The sequence below is a fragment of the Eulemur rufifrons genome, chromosome 17, assembly GCF_041146395.1.
Source record: "Eulemur rufifrons isolate Redbay chromosome 17, OSU_ERuf_1, whole genome shotgun sequence".
Lineage (NCBI taxonomy): Eukaryota > Metazoa > Chordata > Mammalia > Primates > Lemuridae > Eulemur > Eulemur rufifrons.
In genome coordinates, this window is record NC_090999.1 from 24,044,458 (window position 1) to 24,065,085 (window position 20,628).

Genomic DNA, 20,628 nt, shown 5'->3' on the forward strand with positions numbered 1-20,628 from the left:
CTCTTCTGCTTATTTAAAAAGCAAAATCAATGTAAATTTTTGTATGTTAAGGCTATACATTTAGTAAAACATGTATTATGATTTGCTGTACTCTGGCCATGAATATAAATACATATAGAGTATCAAAAATATTAAGTCAAAATTATCTGTAAGAGTCTACATTTACCAGGTAAGCACTTTGTCCTCTGATTAAATAACAAATCATTCTGTGTCAAATGTCAGAAGTGAATGTGGTCAACAGGACACAGAATAATATTAACACATAGCAGTGGGGAAAAGACTTTTGAAACATGTTGGGAAAAACAGAGTTTCCAAATAATTACCCCATTACAGTTACAGAACTAAGAAATGAGGTTAAAAAGAAGACATAACAATGGTTTAATTTTATTCACATATAGTTGCCATTAAAAGGTTAACTCATTCATAAAAACACTTTAGCTATTCTAACATCATTTGCTTCTCATTTCTTACAAATAAATCCCACCACAGAGCAAAAATGTTAGAAATTATATTGCAATTTGAACACATTAAGTATTTTTAAAACCTTTTAAAATAATACAGCTTATGAACAATTGTACACAGCAGGTTACTTATTAATATGTTACATATTAACAGATCTATGGTAGCATTTGGACAAAGATTTTCTGAAGATTAAAGATGAAGTTGGCATTTTTTTCAAGGAGGTATTTTATATCTCTCAGGTAAGTTTCTGTAGTTTGGAATTTTACTTTTTTGTAAAGTGATTTTATATATATATATACACACACATATATATATATATATCATTAAAAAAGAATCAAGCCAGAAACTAGGTCCAAGGTCTGGGAAACCATTATTTTTATTTCTATCTAATGCATCATATAAATTTTTTTGCTGTTGAGTGTCTACATATATACTCTTAACTAAGAAAAGAAAAACTGATTCTTCTGGATATACATCAAAACCTAGATTACCTTTGTACACTAACACTTATAAAAAAAAGTTGATAACATGTTAAATGTCAGCAAAACTAAGAGCACTCAATTTGACTATCCATCCTAACTTTCACAGAATTTACTTTTCAGCTTACTAGACTCAAATTTTATAATGATAGAATCTGTTTCATACAATGTGCATCCAGCACCTGACATAGTGGTACATGGCACAGAGTGGGTGTTCAATAAATATTTGTCAATGATTGAACAAAAATTTTCACCAGCAAGTGAAAAAACAACATGTGATTTGGAATAAATGGCATGAGAATACCGAATGTTTCATTATGCAACAACAGTTGTTTGCAAAAGTTCTAAGGTTTCTATCATAAGTAGATCAAGAATTAGATAAAAAATAATTTCCTCCAAAAATAAAAGAATTCTCATAATGGGAAAAAAAGAAAAGCCATAATAACATTTTATTCCCATAAAGCTATTATGTAAAACCTGGAATATAAGCTAAGTGAAAACCACCATAATTACTAAGTAAGGCAATTCCAAAACTACTGTGTTTTACATATTTACTAAAGCATCCATCCTCTTTCGGACAATATTCCTAACACTAGATAAAAATATTTTTTAAGGTTTTAACAAACTCCTAATACAAAATGTTTAATCAGTTCATCCTTTTAGGCCTTGAATCCATGTTAAGAGAGTTTTAAAGCTGGAAGAAACCTATTAGACTCAAACAATTTTTAAAAAATTAACCCTAAAGCAGCTACTGGATAATTAATACATTTGTAATGGCATCATGATTTTGTTCTGATACATGTATTTCACCCATGGTTGAAATTAACCAGAATAAATGTCCAAAATGAAAACATTCATCTATAAATAATTTCAAAAATGATTGTTTGAAATATTAAATCAATAGTCATAACAACATCACTGTATTCTGAAATTAGAAAATTCATAGCACATATAAAAACACATTTACCTATTTCAATTAGGTCAGTGTCAGAATTTATCAAAATTCTCCATCAAAATTTTTTAAAATCTTGATTTTTAGGTACTATAAAAAATATGCACTAGTCAAATGATATGTGCTTGGTCTGACAATTCCACAATGTTAGGAGGCAAGGGAAGGAAAAAACACTTATACAGTTAAATTTCAAATCCTAAACATTTAATCCTTTATTTAAGCCTGCCTCTCTAAATTTAAAAAGATATCAGCACTCTTGGTTACCAGTTGCAAGCAATACAGAAATTTCACTGGTATCAATTCTAATCAGTTTAGTCCATCCATTTTCTTACATACATAGTAACTTCTCTTCTTCTATCTGAATATAACAGCAAAATAAGACAAATCTCACTTTCTTTCTCACCTTTGAACACAGGGGCAACCAGTCCAACAATAATAAAAAAATGTAGCTTTATGACTGGTAGTCTGTTTCTGCTTTAAAAATATTTTTCCAGTAATCAACATTTGTCATATGAGGAAATCCTTCACTGTTCTAGAAGCACAGTTCGAAGCTCATCTTCTTTATTGATCATCATCGAAGCAATTGCTCCATCATTAAACTCAAAAGAAGTTCCTCCATCCACAACCATACATGCGTCCCAACAACGAGAACGAACACAAACCCTAAGCAGAAGGAAATATGTCATTAAATAGTAACAGTTTTCTTAACTCTAAATAGGTTATTTAAAGCCCTGAATTTTTATCTAAACGAGCATATCATTTGGCCTTGATTTTAAAAATCAAGTTGTTCTTTAGTATGAGAGAATTAGTAACTGTAAATATATGGGTACATTATCAAAATTTTAACGTTCAAGATAGTACCATACACTTAAACATACAGCAGTAAATAAGTGCAGACCTGATGGAACTCAAAGGCTGTTTTCATATGGTGGAACGTTGAGTTATTAGCATTTGAAGTATTGACCAAGTGTTTAACTATTTTCATGTAAAATTTTTAGTTAAGTATAACACATGCACAGAAAAGGCATAGATTATTAATGAACAGCTCAATGAACACACTTGTTTCATTATCACCCAAATCAGGAATCAAGTGTTACCCAAACCTGCTGGAAGCTCCCTCACTGCCCTCTCTCTCCCAGTTGCTACCTCTGCTCCCTCACCCCAAGCATACCCACCATCCCAATTTCTATCACAACACTACTAATAGCTTTGTCTGTTCCTGAACTTTATTTTTTTATTTATTTTTTTTTTTTTGAGACAGAGTCTCATTCTGTTGCCCAGGCTAGAGTGAGTGCCGTGGCGTCAGCCTAGCTCACAGCAACCTCAAACTCCTGAGCTCAAGGGATCCTCCTGTCTCAGCCTCCCAAGTAGCTGGGACTACAGGCATGTGCCACCATGCCCGGCTAATTTTTTCTATATATATTTTTAGCTGTCAATATAATTTCTTTCTATTTTTAGTAGAGATGGGGTCTCGCTCTTGCTCAGGCTGGTCTCGAACTCCTGAGCCCAAACGATCCGCCCACCTCGGCCTCCCAGAGTGCTAGGATTACAGGCGTGAGCCACCGTGCCCGGCCAGTTCCTGAACTTTATATAAATGGAAGAATACAATATGTACAGTGATGTCTAGCTTCTTTTGCTCATTAGTATGTTTGTGAAATTCATCCACGTTATTACATGTGGTAGTAGCAAAGTAGTTCATTTTCAATGTTGTATGAAAATAATTCCCTTGTATGAAAACACTTCCCTTGTATGAAAACACCAAAATTTACTTTTCTATTCACGGACCTTTGAGTTTTTGGCAATTGGGAGTAGTGCTGCTATGAATATTCTTGAGTATGTTTTTCGGTGCACACATTTCTGTTGGTGCATACATTTCTGTTGGAATATATACCTTGGAGGGGAATTAGAATTACTGGGTCACCATATATGCTACATTCAGATTTGGTAACTGCCATACAATTTTCCAAGCTTTATATTCCTAACAGTGGTATATTAAAGTTACAATTGCTATATATTCTGGCTGTGAGCCCATTACTGAATATAGGTCCTGCAAATATTTTTCTCATTCTTTTTGTTTTCTTACTGGTATCTCTTTTTTGGCTTTTGGGGTTTTTGTTTTTTTTTTTTTTTTTTTTTTGAGACAGAGTCTCACTCTATCACCGAGGCTGGAGTACAATGACACTGGCATAGCTCACTGCAGCCTCCACCTCCTGGGCTCAACTGATCCTCCTGCCTCAGCCTCCCAAGTAGCTGGGACGATAGGCATGCACCCACCGCCAGGCTAATTTTTCTAGAGATGGGGTCTCACTCTTGCTCAGACTGGTCTCCAACTCCTGACCTCAAGCAATCTGCTCGCCTCGGCCTCCCAAAGTGCTAGGATTACAGGCGTAAAGCCCTGTGCTCAGCCTCTTCATGGTGTCTTTTGATTACTAGCAGTTCTTAATTCTAATGTAGTTCAATTTTCACTCCTTTGATGTTAAAGTGCTTTTTATGACATATTTAAGGAATCTTTTCCATCCAAAGTCATGAAGCTATTCTTCTATTTATATAGCAAAAATTTAAATATAAGATGTATGTATGTATCTTTGAAAGAGTCTTTGTAGTCTCACCCAAACTGAGTATAGATCTGTTGATTAATCAAAATTAACTCTCAAATCATAAAGTGAATTTTAAGATGAGTTTTCTTAGCATCTTACCTGGAAAAAAAATCAACTGTATATTCATAAACAGAAAATTTGCACAGTATAGGTAGTAGTTTGTAATTAAACTGTCTTTGCTTGCCATAAGATAGATGCTGTTTTCTCATAATGACAGGTTTTCTTATTAGTTTGGAATATTGGGCAACCTTTACAAAGTAAGAAATTATATTCATTTTTATATATCCTCTCAAAAAAAATCTGAAGCAGATTCAATAGGCAGAAGAAAAGCAAAAAGAAATGACTCCTTCTCTAGAAGCAGGACAAATTAAAAAAAAAAGAAATGAAATGAATCCTACTCTAAAGGTTTATTGCTATACAACTTAGGCTTTATATGAGTGTTTATCCTTCTTTTATTCCATAGTTTATGAAAAAAAGTTGCTTTCTAATCAGCTTCTTTTAAAATGATTAATTTGATCCTACTGTTTCCTAATACGTTTTTTAAAAACCAACAAATTAACATCACCCAATTAAATAATTATAACCCTTTTATTCATTTAAGCTTTAGCTTCTCTAAAATGACACAATAAGTTTAAAAGAAAATATCATCTTAGCCAGGTTAGCATATCTCATTAGTTTTACAGGTTCTACTTTTCCTGCTAGATTAAGTTTGAGCGAATTTAATGAAATTAAATAATCTTAAAACCAAGTGTGCTTTGTAATGATGAAAAGAATGAAAACAGCCACAAGTTAGACCTAGGATGCTTACTTTGAGGAGAAACAACGCTGACGACTGCTTGAGAAAACTCTGTTTGCAATTGGTTCTCGAATACTGAAAAGTATTTTTGGTTCTTCTGGACTGTAGAGCAGTGATTTGTTATATTCATTTGTCACTATAAAGAATAAAAACAATATTAGCACATTCAATAAAAGATAGTTAATTCTGAGAAGTACAAAACAAAAAATAGATGCCACTCCCAACTTAAAGGCAATTCTATTCCAAAAGTTGTTTAGGAGCAATTTTCTAAGAACTCACAACACATACTCCATTAAAAAAGAAAAAGACTTATAAATGAAAATTAAATTCTGGATTAGCCCACAAAAATGTACATCATACCCACAATATAGCAGAAATAGATACAACTGGGGGGGGAAACCACTAACTACAAAGCAAGGAATTAAACAAAAATAGAGGAACTAGGTAGATGCACTCAAAAAAGGAACTTGAGTTGCCATATTCCCCTGCCAAGTTCTTTCCAAAATACCATATCAAAGAGTTCATAACTATAAGGTAATAGTCTTGATATAAAATGCAATCTCAAACAATGACAGGCTTTCTCCAATGAAACTGCCATTACTCAAGATATTTTTAGAAATCTTTAGGACCTCTAACCAAGAGGCACATGAGGATTGGCATACAAAGCACAAATCAGTTAAGGACAACTGCACAAAGAAATCAGGCTTGAAAGAAAGTTTGAGTACCATATTAAAATAAATTACACGGAGATGGGTAAATTCACACCTAACGGGTACAATGCACACTAACTGGGTGAGACTTATAACTTTGACTCGAACTATAAATAAAAAACAAATTACGTAACCAAAATATGTGTACCCCCATAAAATTCTGAAATTAAAAAAGAAAAGAAAAAGCAAACAACCACAGAACAATTAACAAATAATGTAAATATGTGACATGTCACAGGGGAAATAAAAATATTTAATAACCATGTTTAAGAAAAAAAAAGTGTAAGAATGTCAGATAACCTTAATTAATAGGAAGCCTTAACTATTATGGAAGTTTCATTTGAATTACTGGCTCTTTTTAAAAAGAATTAATTTACCCACAAAAATAAAAATTTGCCTTCGTGGGGATATATCACAAAAAACATGCTAGCTCTGAAGGAAACTTCAAAACAGTAGTTCCAGAAATGTCTATACCAGTGATTACACCATTGGCAATCACTATTACTTCTAAACAGTCAAATCTTCAAAGGAATAAACATTCATTCACTAAAACTCTGGTATGTTTATTAAGAGAAAAATCAATGACTATGTTTTGTATATACCTTTAATTTATATACCTGACATAAATTTCAAGTATATAAATTATATATATATATATTTTTAAGTTAAATTATGTAATCAGGAATCAATTACTATATATGCCTAATTTTCCTTTCTTTGCTCCAGATTTAATGCTAATTCAATAAGCCATGATTAAAATAATCTTTTAGGTCTCAAACTGAGAGAAGGAGAATAGAATCCATTTTAGAAAGCTGAAAGGGACTTCAGAGATCTAGTCTTGCTTTCGAACTATTTTAGGGGCAACCCATCACCCCAGTATGTGGAAATCCAATATATAACAAATATAAAATAAACTGACACTGTTAAAATACTTTATCAGGTTCAAATGCATTGCTAACTCATTTAAAAGACAATCAACAAGAATGAGGCTATTGTGATAACTCTCAAATTCAAGCATTTGTGTTTATGGATGACAGCTGCAGTCTTATGGGAGTCAATATCTATACTTTGTGTCTATATTTTGTTTTGGTTGTATATGTTGAGAAAATCCTTACATAGGCAGGTAGATGCAACTAAAAACACATTTTTTTTTAACAATTTACCTTGATATTTTAGGACACTCTTCAATTAGAAATAACAAGAAAAGATTTAATTTGAGGTCTATACAAAAAATGATCCTGTTAGATGAGTGGACTTCAGTCTGTTAAAAACTGTGTTTTTCAGTTTAAGAATTTAAATATTTTTTAAACAACAAAACTTAAAGAATACATTTAAAGAACCCCTAAGCACCAGCTAGATGGCTCCACTTCAACCCTCTCTTTTTACAGCTGTGGAAGTAGAGGAGTAGAAGATCACAGTCTTGCCCACAGTTTCACTATCAACTGATCTGGTTGATCTGGGACTGGAACCTAAGTCTTTAAATTTTTTATCCGTTCTCCAACAGTGCTATTTATCTTAAAGGAATCCTGAGGTAACTGAGCAAAACTAGGTAGAAGGTTAAACAGAATATTTGAATGAATGGGAAGATACAGCATTCACAGCTCGGTGAATTCCATCTCATTCATAGGATATTAATGGCACACCAAATTTAATTATGCATTTCCTATGTGCAAGATATGAGTTTTCCTGTATTTTCCTACCTCCCAGGACATGTTTGCAGTTGCCCTGCTCTGATATAAATTATACTTTATGGTTGACAAAAATCATAATATAAAAAGTCAAACTGTAAACTTTACATTTTTTAAATATATTCAAATGGATATTAAGAGAATGTTTAAGTCAAAAAAGTCCTTTGCTAATTAAACAACTACACTTCACAGTATCATTCTCAAAATTGATATAGAACTAAATTAAACTGTTAGTGATTAATACCACATGTCACTGACCTTTCTCTACCAATTCTCTGTTCAATGGAAGACCCCAATTTCCTTGTTGTTTTGCTATTGAAAAAGAAGAGGGAAAGTATCTTGATCAAATATTTCATATAATAGGTAATATATAATAACATATATACATTATATAGCATACTATACTCATAACATAAACTGTAGGTCCCCCCCCACCCCCCCCACCTTATCTGTGGTTTCATTTTCCAAGGTTTCACCTTCTGAAGTTTCAATTACCTTTGGAACTTCAATCTGATAACCACAATCTGATAATAGTAAATGGAAAATTCCAGAAATAAACAATTCATAAGTTTTAAACTACACATCATTCTAAGTAGCATGATGAAATCTCACGCAGTTCTGTTCCATCAGACCTGGGATGTGAATTATCCCTTTGTCCAGCATATCCACACTGTATATGCTACCTGCCCGTTAGTCACTTAGCTGACTCAGTTATCAGATCTACTGTTGCAGTATGGCAGTGCTTGTGTATGCTAGTAACCTTTATTTTATTTAATAATGGTCCCAAAGCACAAGAGTAGTGATGCTGGCAATTCAGATATGTCAAAGAGAAGCTGTAAAGTGCTTTCTTTAGGTGAAAAGGTGAAAGTTCTCAACTTAAACAAAATCATATACTGAGGTTGCTAAGATCTATCATAAGAACAAATCTATCTGTGAAATTGTGAAGAAGGAAAAATAAATTCATTCATAGTATGCATAGGATTTGGTACCAAGGTTTCGGGCATCCACCGGGGGCCTTGAAACATCTTCCCCGCAGGTAAGAGGAGACTATTGTAATAGCTGTTTTGATACTCACCGATACTTAAAACATCTTCCACAGCCTGAGTTGCAACCCTGTTAATATTGAATGACCTAGAAACAAAAATCACATTATTCTTTCTTGTTCTAATTCTAAAATCATGCTAAAAATGAAAAGGTATAATCTACTTGATATATAAATAACTCTTAGAAATTACTGAAACAAGTTATAAAGGAATAGAGTTAAAAACTGATAAATAATATATTGGTAATAGGTATGGAGAAAGAGATATTCTCATACATGGGTAGGAATACAGAAATTGCCGTTGGAAAGCAATTATGTACTATCAAAATTAAAATGAATATATTCTTCAATCTAGTAATTCATCCTAAAATATACTTACATATATAGTGCACAAAGATATGTACAAAAATATTTACTGAAGCATTGTTTATAACAGCAAAACAACTCACATATATATCCATGGGAAGCTGATTAAATAAATATTACAGCTACTCACTATATTAAAAATAATAGGACTATATGTGTGGAGAAAGAAGGATAACCAAAATATTAAGTTAAAATACAAAGAGCATTATGTAGTGTATATATTATTTCCCTATTTTATTTTAAAAGAAAAAAACTACACACATATATATGGCAGTTGAATCTGGAGATTAGTACTAGATACAGGGAATGAAAGAAAAGGGAGACAAGCTTTTCACTATATATCCTTTTGTACTTTTTAACATATGTATTTCTTTAAATTATAAAATAGTTTCCTTGAAGGTGAGAAATCTTTTGTTTATATGTATGATGCCTCGCTTAACCACTTAAGCATTAATACAAACATGGATACCTTTTAAAAATAGCTCTGTCCTGGGGTCTATACAAATTACTAAAAAATGGGTTTTTTTATTTTTTTTCTTTTTAAATTCTTCCAGGTAATTTAGAATTCTTCTACTGCCTCATAACCTTCATATATGACCTGAATAGACAATTCCAATAAATAGGAATAATATAACGAGTCAACACAACTCTAAATCTAAATCACTGACTTTTAACTTTTTTGGCACAAAGAGATACTCCCCCTATGCCGTCTAACCCTATGCCCTTCATGTTTGAAGAAATGCAAAAAAATTTATACTCTCTTTTAAGAACAATGCAGATACACAAAACTTTACATTAAAATTTTAAGGTAATTCACAGACCAGACCCCTTTGCTAAAAAATCTAAAATGTGGCCCATGCTTATTCCATTTTCACCATTATCTGCCCCCAATTTCACATTCCAACCATACCAAGCTCATTCCTACCTCTGTACCTTTGTTCATACTTACTATGTAGTATAAAGCGAAATACTTTCAGTTTCCTGACTTTCTTAATGTTTAGTATGAGGTCCACAATACCTATCTCATTAGTATTACTATTACACACTACAAAATATAAGGCACTTAGGGTACTACCTGGCTCGTGGCAAGAAGTCAACATTGAATGAAAATGTCAAAAGCAAGGGATACATATGAGTTAAATTCTAATTCCTCTAAACATACACATTATTGGATTTGGATTATTTAGGAATTCTCATTATTTTAAACCTAAAATTTATATACAAATAAACTATGTTTATTAGGGTTCTATTGAACTAAAATATATAGTTAAAGGGCAAAAGATTTTAGTGACTAATATCTCCTTAAAGTAAAGACAATTTAAGAGAACAGAAGTCTCATAAGAACTTGCTCTAGGCCGGGGCGCGGTGGCTCACGCCTGTAGTCCTAGCACTCTGGGAGGCCAAGGCGGGTGGATCGCTCGAGGTCAGGAGTTCGAGACCAGCCTGAGCAAGAGCGAGACCCCGTCTCTACTAAAAATAGAAAGAAATTATATGGACAACTAAAAATCTATATAGAAAAAATTAGCCGGGCATGGTGGCGCATGCCTGTAGTCCCAGCTACTGGGGAGGCTGAGGTAGTAGGATCACTTAAGCCCAGGAGTTTGAGGTTGCTGTGAGCTAGGCTGACGCCATGGCACTCACTCTAGCCCAGGCAACAGAGCGAAACTCTGTCTCAAAAAAATATATATATAACCTCTACTAAAGACAGCAAAATTGAAAGACAAAATTGAATATCATATCTTCATCAACTACCTACTAAAACTCCATCTCCTACAAATACTTTCTCTTCGTTAATTAAGTCTGGCAGAGCACAGTGTATGGAGGAGGAGGATTGGGAACAGTATTAAGGAGAAATTAACCAAACAAATGGAGATTCTACTCTGTAGTACTTCTCCCAGCATATAGAGTAAATCATGTTCCACACTGGACAGAGAAATGAGATAATAATGGGACAATTCAGACACTTGCTAAGTAATACAACTCTTATATCCGATCTCTTGTGGAAGAATTTCTGAAAATGCCAAGATAAGATAGTTATTCCCTAAACGCATTTTTTTTCCTGGACATATGGTTAGGCTATATTTTCTAGTCCCTTTTGCCATATAAACATGCGACTGAGTTCTAGCTAAAGGAATCAGAGTAGATATGATAGACAACACTTCTAGTCTGGCTCCTAAGCCTCCCATAGGGACCCTCCTAAGCCTCCCATAGGTCCCCCCATAGGGACCCTCCATGCTCTTCCTCCTGTGGCACAGCAACATTGGGAGCTATGTTTAGAAGATAGTAGAGCCATATGATGGAAGGAGTTTAACCACTTGGAGGACAGCCACCTGCCAGCTAGGAACATCCATTTCAAACATTACGAGAATAAGAAACTTACATTGTGTTAAACCACTCAAATTGGGGGTTTATCTGTTACAATTATTAGTTTACTTTAAGTTATACATTTCCACATTTCATACTCAATGCAAGGACTGAAAATGTCATGTAAGAAACCTCTCTGTATCAAGAATTAAAATAAAAAGAAGAGAAAAAGGAATACACTATCCTAATCTATTCTTTCCAGTGATTCCTCAGAGGTCTACAGTTTAAAGGTAAGTCTAGAATTTAAATCCAAACTTCACCATTTATTAGCCACGTAAGCTTTGGGCAAGTCAGTTAACTTATGAGACTTCTTATACTCTACTGATGAAAATAAAATCACCTACCTCCAGAATATGTGTGAGAATATAAACAAAATAATGTAATTAGCTTGGAACAAAAAAAGTGCTCAGAGATGACAGTGTTAGAAAATAAAAATTACTAATGTACAGATTGCTTTCTCTCTATACAGCTTTCTCCCAGACTCTCTGGCTCCTAGGCTTCTCTTCTCTCCCTGCATTTTCTGAAGAGAAAAGGACAGAATATGAATGGGAAATGCAATCATCAAGAAAGAATCATCAGTCAAGAGGCCACACTCAAAGATCCAGAAGTCCACATATGGCCCCAAGGCTGCAGGTTCCTCATCCCTGGAACACATTCAAGGCAAACAAGCTGCATGGGGCTGAGCAGAGACGAGACTGAGTAACCAAGGTGGCAGGGATAGGATATAGTTAGTGAGAGAGAGCTCTGTACTAAAGCACAGGTGACTTTAATAAGCAAGATGGCTGACATTCTAGTCTAAGCCATACTTATTCAATGCAACATCAACACAGGACTCAACTATAGGGTGTATGTGGGAGGTGAGGAATGCTCTAAAAGCTGCCTCTAGTATAAGCACTATTTCACTAAGGTTAGCAAATATCTTGATAATTTTTCAATACAACCTAGTGACTGATCCTTCAACTGTGTGACCTCTATGGACAGGGCAGAACCCCTCTTCCTCATATGTTTAAAAGCTGACCTTCCCTTGTGAAGCGGCACAAGCAATAAGGTCAGTGAAAAGGGCACTGGTTTTACAGTCAAGCATACTGTGCTTTTTTCCCAGTGCTGACAGTTACTAGTTCTGTGACTTTCACCTAAATATTTATTATTCTTGCTAACCTTCAATTTCTCCCTTTATAAAATGGGGATACCACTACTTTCTTTCAGGATTTCTATAAGGATTAATGTATAAAAAGTACCTAGCACAATACAAAGTAGCAGGGGCTAATAAATAAACGACAGCTTATGTTACAATGCATAAAATATAAACTTACAATATCACAGAAGTTCAGAAGATAAAGTAATCTTATTATTTTATCTGTTCCATTTCCCTCATTACGCAGATAAGGAAATTTATAAATGGTTGCAAAGATAGTTAGTGGTTTAGCCAGATTTCTTAACTGCCAGGCTACTATTCTTTTCAATTATACCACTTTGCCCATTTTTATGGATGAGAATACTGGGTAAAGAAAAGGGAAACAATCTGGGAAACTGTTTCTAATTCTCACTCTAGTTTTCAACAAGTAGTATATGATGTTCAGTAGGAAAGATGCTATCATGATAAATAAAAGCTGTTAATTTTAACATTTTCAACTTTATGAGATGGTTACAAAATAATTTTGTAGCATGTTAGAGGATTAATTTTTTCAAACAATTATTGGAAAAGTCACTTTAGAAATGTATTTCCTCTCACTGACCTTCAGGAAAATAAGATATTAACCTATCTTTTTAAGTGATACTTACTTTTTCCAAAAGATCATTTGGCTAAAACTAAGATTTTTTTTTTTAAGATGTAAAGTTACTTAATACTTATGAATGAAATGGTAGGATGTCTGAAAATTACTTCAAAATAATGTAGGACATAAGCAAATAGGTAGGGGTACAGAGGAAACAAGATTGAGCACAAGCTGGTAGTTACTGAAATTGGCTAATCGGTATGTGGGAATTCATTACACCATTTTGTGTACTCTTATACATATTTAAAATTTTCCACAATAAGACGTTTAAGAACTCATGCTGAACAAGTAGGAAATAAAATTCTAAATTAAACTATCAAAATTTAATCAGTTTGATAAGCACTGTTTTAGCTGTATTTGTGAAAATGTAGTCATTTACTCAAAAAAGATGTGAGTGAATATGTATTAGGTACTGTGCTATGCAGACAAAAAACTAAACGGGGGGGGGGGGGGGGGACCTCTAATCACCATATCAAATCCCTAAAGTTACTCAAACTAGTTGGGTATTAGCATATTAGAGAACCAATAATGTGATAAGTACTATAATAGTACTATGAGAAAGGTGCTGAGGAAGGACAAAAAAGGAATTAATTCATTGTCCTTATGAAAAGAAGTGAGTGTTAACAAAGATTTGCTAAGGAGAATGACATTTGAAGACTGGATTTTTCAGCCAGTGGATAGAAAGTGGAGAGTGTTCAGGCATTCAAAGCAGGAAGAAGTTGCATTGAGCAAAAACAAAAAGCCAAGCGAGAACAAAGAGTGTGTTGGGAATTGCAAGTAGTTGTGGTGGCTCTAGTATAATGATCCGTGGGGGTAAAGGTAGGGCAGGAATAAGGCCAGTAAGGTAACTAAGGTCATATTTTAAAGGATCTTAAATGGCAGACTAAGCAATCTGAACATAGAGGTCAATGGAAGTTTTAAGGCAGAGAAGAGATTTAGTCAGATTTATTTACATTTTAGAAATATTACTCTGTTGGTAGTGTGAATGACAGCCTGAAGAGTAAAAGGTGAGGCACAAAGAATATTCATTAGAAGGATGTGGGCTTGGACCAAATAAACAGCAGCAGAAACTGAAAAAGGTAGGCAAAGAAATCAGAAGCACAATTAACAGGATTCACAGACTGCAATGTGTAGAGGGGAGATATGAAGAATGAAAGACTCAAAGGTAAGAGCAAGGTTTGAGAAGTTATGTTTTTCTCTAGAGCATGAAGTCCAGGTAAATAGTGATGGTATTAAGCAACACAGGGAACACAGAAAGAAAAACTAAAGATAATAAATTAAAGTTTTAAATGTGTTGAATTTGAAGTACTACTAACACCCTATCTAGTAGTAATTTTAGAATGTGGGTTTGTACTCAGGAGAGAAGATATGTTTGGGTGGCATCTGTATGTATGTCCCAAGAAGTAGAAGAAACTACCCAGAGGAAGGTTATAGAATAGACAGGATACCCAGGATGTCCCACGTTACCTCCGGTTAAGCCTGTAATGCACAAACCTCCAGCCTATTTTTTGTATTGTACCTTGTATTCATTTCTTTACTATTATTTAAAATATTTTTTTACTTTTAAGAAATGCATAGTCCCACACCACTTCTCATTTCCGTTTATTTCCTTACAAACCTAACGCTCAATAATGATCAAATAATGCCCAAATCCAGCCTGTGGCTATAATCCAAGAAGTCAAGGCAGGACTACTGGACTCAGTCTATAAGTGAAACAGAAACTGGACCAACCTGCATAACACCAGGCTACTTCTTGAGTATCAGAGGCTGGATGCACCAATATGAGACATCAAGTAACTTACATTACTTAAAATATTTCACAAAATTTGATAAGCAACATGCCAAGTTACTCACCAGGCCTTTGATCCTGTTCCAGTACACAAATTGAGCCCTGAACTCTTCTGTTTTTCCCATGGACCATCATCAACTGAAATCTCATAGTAGGAAGCCCTGTGAATTGAGAATATAAAACTGTGTTTGCTGAACTTATGGTTCAAGGTAAATAAGACAAACATAGTCTTCTTCAGAACTAATGAAATCTAAGTCAGTCAAGCTTGACCAAGAAATATCTGGCTTAGTAAGCACACACATCATGGTGCTAATTCCAATATTGATTAAGTGGAAAAGTTAGAAGGAAAAAAAATTTCTGCATGTCTACATGCCTTTCTGATCTATATGCTCCTTTCTATCAATATTTTAATATTTCAAACAGGGGCTTCTTGCAAATTTTTACCTAGCATTGCTGCTACAGCCCTTATGGAGTCTAACACATACAGAGCCTCATTTCAGAATCCAAAAAAAGAAAATATCATTAAGTTAGTTTTATTCTTGGTAGCCAGGCCTTGATATAGCTAAATCTGTATCTAATTCTTCAAGTTACCAATGGTTTCTGCTAGATTCTTGTTGCTTAAATTATATGTAACTTTTGAATTGGTGTAAACTAACAGATTAGACAAAGCTGTAAAGAAAATTCTCAACCAATACTGGGTTAGTGGACAAAACTAGGAATAAAATTAGAACTATAATTTCTTAAGAGATTTACATTTCTCAGAATACTTCATAAATATGAAATCAAATGGGTTTTCTAAAACCAGCAAAAATGACACTATTCTTTATGAATGCATAAGTGATTTATAACTATTCAAAGAATTTTTGAAATGTGCGAAAGCCTATTTTGTAAATTCCATCTTAAAATAATGGTATCACTGATCAACACTGGATTATTTTTCTCTAGTAAATAAAAAATTTAAAATAAACCCTTAATAAAATACAGCTTTTCAAAATAATGACAATTATTAGACATGCTTGAAAACACTAACCAACTATAGATAATTTATCTTATTCTAACCCTTTCAATTTTACCTGTAAACTCTTAATTTCTGAATGTTTTACATGATATACTCCTTTTCATTTTTTCTCTAAAGTCAGCATTCCTTATAAAAGATAGCCTGCCTATTCACATTTAGTCTGTTTCATAGCTTTGTTGTATCTTCCTAGAAAACACACATTAGGAGCCTAGTATGTACAGACAAGCCAGCCAAATCCAGAGAAATGGCTGCTACTATGCCAGAATCAAGTAGAAACAAAAGAGATTAGAGGTAAGTGGGGAGTGGGTAGAAGCAGAGGTAAAGAGAAAGAATGGTCAGGTGAGAGATGCTGAGCCCAAAACAATGAGCAAATTTAGTGTCATTCTCACATGCAAGTTTATCAAGATTAGTCAATTCATAGAATTTTTGTTTCAGGGAAATTATTTTTTTAAGGCAGCAATAAAACTCACAGTCCCTTTAGAGTGGGTATACTTCTTCTTAAATTGTCCACTGCTACAGCCCAAGAATAAGACATTCTAGGTTAGAACAAATAGGAGAAAAGAAAACAAAATTGGGCTTTTAAAATGTTCTTAAATCTAAGAACATTATAAATGAGGCGGGAATAATATTGCTGCACTTCGTATTTTCCAAGTGAAGCACTTAAGTTTTCAGAGCATAATGAAGCCTCAATACAGGACCTGGAATCAGAAATACTGGGTTTATATTATAATTCTGATACTAACTAATTATATGATTTGAGCAAGTTATTTGAACTCTCCAAACCTCAATTTTAGTGAAAATACAACTACCTTTCTCATAGGGCTGCTAGGAGCACTAAATGAGATAACGTACACAATATGTGCCTGACACATAGCAGGCATCCAATAAGTGTTCATTTCCTTTCTGCCTAAAGGTCTAGATCATAGATCCTTAAAAATAAGTTCTAATGCCTCCAGTAGTTAAACCATTTTCAACAGCATCAGAAGCCAATCCATTGTTGTTCTTATCTTAGTAAAGATATAAGGTAAGACATCAGAGAACACAAAAAGAAGCAGCATCAGATATTATTTAGGAGATAAACCAGATCACTACTGCCACAGGAAATAAAAGCATTCAATCTAAAATCCCTTCATGAGACTTCACTGACTTCCCAAAAAGTCTATCAATTGATCCCAGTTTTCTCCCCTTTATAAGTTTTTTAATTTTTTAGTAAGTACAAATTATAAAGCAACACTAGTAAAAGCTCTTAGCAGTTAACCATACAACCTTTAAAATACACAAACAGAATAAAATAAGCCATAAATGGCTTGCCTAGAGTAAACTCACAGAGCATTTTTACCTTTGTCATCTATTAGACTTTCTCCAATCTCATTTAAAGTTGTTGCTTTCTTCTCTATCTTATGTCTTTAGCAATAATAACTAAATTATATCAGTAATTAGAATTACATTTTCTCCCTTCTATCTTCTATCACATAATAGCATCTATTATTCATCTCTGTATTGCTTCAAACTTGATATGCAGCAAAAGAAAAAACTATATATAGCATAAGTCTTGCTGGTGTTAAAATATGTTTACACTTTACTGTATTTCCATTTTCCTTTATTTTATTTCTTTGAAGAATTTTAAACATTTTAAAATTATATATTTATTACCCTCCAAAAAATTAAGATACCACTACCTTTACCTTACTCATCATTACATCCCTAGAGACTCTCATATTGCACATAGCAGGTGCACAATATATTTTTGTTGAATAAATTTAATATTATATACAACAAAATAATTGCAAGTAAAAAAAATTATTCAAATAATTCTGTTGACTCAAGCTTTGTTTCTTTCAATACTGTAAGAGCTAAGTCATTGGCTAGAATGTGGATTATCTTTTTCAGTTAACACACTGACTGCCATGCAAGTTGTATTTAACTCAGACTAGCTTTGAGCCCAGGGCGTCAGAAAGCAAAACCCTGTAGTTGGTTCATGAAAATCTTACTTGTTTAAATTCTCACTGTTACAATTAATATTGACAATTTAATTCTAAAAACATGGATTGCATTGCATATAATTCACACATAGAAAACAATAAAAAATAACAAATTAGAAAGGATTGTTTTGTTTTAATAAAATACCGTGGCCCTGGGGAAAAAATTTTTTTTCTAGTGTGGCAGTCAATGTGTTAATACAAATTTTCTCAATAAAATTAAACTTCTATGAAAGGAAATGACTTACAACAAACAAAATTTCAGAATTTATGGAACTCTGAGTAAACTAGGAAATCAACTATATGGCCTTCAAAGGATCACATGGTTCTGGTAGCAGGAAAGTGAGACATAAAACTCATCTATAATCTTCGACCCTAATTTACTGACATCTACAAAAATGGGAATCAAACTAAAGTACTACCAAGAGTTAAAATAACTTTACATTATAGTAGTCATTTTACAGCTGGTAACTATGTTCCACAAAAAAGTTTTGCAAAAGAAATTTTATTAACAATAATTTAAGCCTAAATTATATTCAAGCCCCACAAAACAAATTTAAAACACATACATTTAAATGCTCCTAATGAGGAGCTGCATTAACCTTAAGTTATGGTAATAATGGTTATAATGTTGAATTGCCAATGCATTTGCCTTATGATGTGTTACACTAAAAAGAATACATCACCTATGTAGAATTCCTGTCAAAAATGCCTCGTCTAGGAGGGAGGGGGCACAAGGGCAATATATGTAACGTAAACTTTTGCACCCTCATAATATGCTGAAATAAAAAAAGAAAACTAGTTTTAAAAAAAAAAAATGCCTCGTCTAAATCTTATCATGCAAAGAAGAAAAAAATCACACAAATTTAAAATAAGGGATATTCTGCAAACCAATTGGTTTAGACCATTCAAAAATGTTAATATCATTAATGACAAAACAGGGGTAAAGTTAAGGAAATGTTCTTAATTAATTCTAACGGGCCATAGCAGCCAAATGCAATGTGTGATCCTTAATTGGATCCTGGATAAAAAAGCAAACAAATATATCAGCTTTTTAAAGAGCACTAAGACAATTAATGGGGAAATTTTAACATGAACTATCTATAAAAGTTTTATATCAATTGCAAATATATGCTTAGTATATCACTCTCTCAAACATTTCTAAGCTGGGTGCAGTGGTGGTCCCAGCTACTTGGGAGGCTGAGGTGAGAGGATCATTTGAGCCCAGGAGTTCAAGGCCAGCCTAGGCAACATAATGAGACCTTGTCTCTAAAAAAAAAAATTAAAATTAAAAAAACACATTTATAAGCACCTATATAAACAGATTAAAGGCACTGGGAATTAGTACAATAAGGGTTTGTTTGGGGGGAAAGGCGGTACAGGAGCAACATATGTAACCTGCAATTCTGTATCCCCCATAACAAGATAAAATAAAAAAAAAAAAAAAAAACCCCCCCCAAAAAAAAAAAACTTCAGTTAAAAAATAAAGAAAGGATTTGACAGAAAAACAAAAAAAACAATAAGGGTTTGTTTATTGTACCTAGGGTTTCACAAACGTTTTTTGTCACAGAGCATTCTCTCCCCTTAATGTGTATTAACATGTATAAAGGTTGGGAAATATTTCAGTAAATAATTAATTGCTATTTATAAAATATTAATTATTCACAAATCTTAAGTTGTAGAAATTGAATATGAATATCCAAAAGTATTAAACCATTAAATTCTATACTCAAGATCACCAGTTTAAAAGTACCTGGAAGATAGACTCTCCCCAATGAAGACTTCATTTAGTGCTCTCACTGGCAAAAGCTGTGGTCCTGAAGCCTCAGACCCTGCAGGTAATGAGAGAAAAAAGAGAGAGAGAGAGAGAGAGAGAGAGAGAATCCAAGATAGGTCCTCAAATTCTAGAAATATTATGATAAAAATTCTATAAAACATTAAAAACTTGTTTTAATAGAATCATATACTTCAGTATAGTTAACGTAAATTATCTCTTCAAGTATCCATAATATAAACCTTCATGTCACCTAACCATATACCTGCAATGAAGCCTCTATCTCTTCAAAATAAACCTAATTCTTCTTGAAACAATTTTTCCAAGTATGATGAAACATATTTATCCATCCTATAGGATTCCTGTTGTCACACTTAACTCAGTTTACCCTGGAAGATTCAGAGGTGTAACTGACCAAATACTTCCAAAGGACAGCCATTTTGGAGTTAAGCAGCAAACTACATGCATGGCTCGTGTTAGAAACCAAACCAGATATGTTAAGAAGCCAGATTTTTTTTTTTCAAATAGAAAACCTCGAGTGTTTTCAGCAATAGCAGCGTTGGAGGAACAGTGCGGCATCTCCCTTCATGACTCCTAAAAAATATCTTCTGTTCTTAATCTATAAGGTTGTTTGCACAGTTTAAGTAATCTTCCTTGATGATTATTTGAACATCACTCCATCACACAAAAGCCTCCAAAGAAGGCCGGGCGCGGTGGCTCACGCCTGTAATCCTAGCACTCTGGGAGGCCGAGGTGGGCGGATCGTTTGAGCTCAGGAGTTCGAGACCAGCCTAAGCAAGAGCGAGACCCCATCTCTACTAAAAATAGAAAGAAATT

At 33.6% G+C, this 20,628-nt stretch overlaps 1 protein-coding gene across 2 annotated transcripts in view; it reads right to left on the minus strand.

The window, feature by feature from the left end:
* Positions 1-388: 388 nt before the first annotated feature.
* NADK2 (NAD kinase 2, mitochondrial) overlaps positions 389-20,628 on the minus strand; it is a 46,575-nt gene continuing 26,335 nt past the window's right edge. The window contains exons 7-13 of one of the 2 annotated variants that reach the window (XM_069492114.1): positions 19,771-19,849; positions 16,509-16,574; positions 15,086-15,181; positions 8,760-8,815; positions 7,943-7,996; positions 5,299-5,422; positions 389-2,556 (exon numbers count right to left, since the gene is read on the minus strand). In XM_069492114.1, coding sequence (XP_069348215.1) covers positions 2,418-2,556; positions 5,299-5,422; positions 7,943-7,996; positions 8,760-8,815; positions 15,086-15,181; positions 16,509-16,574; positions 19,771-19,849 — 614 coding nt within the window. In that variant the 3' untranslated portion in view covers positions 389-2,417. The remainder of the gene's footprint in view (positions 2,557-5,298; positions 5,423-7,942; positions 7,997-8,759; positions 8,816-15,085; positions 15,182-16,508; positions 16,575-19,770; positions 19,850-20,628) is intronic. The other variant, XM_069492115.1, reaches the window with a different exon arrangement.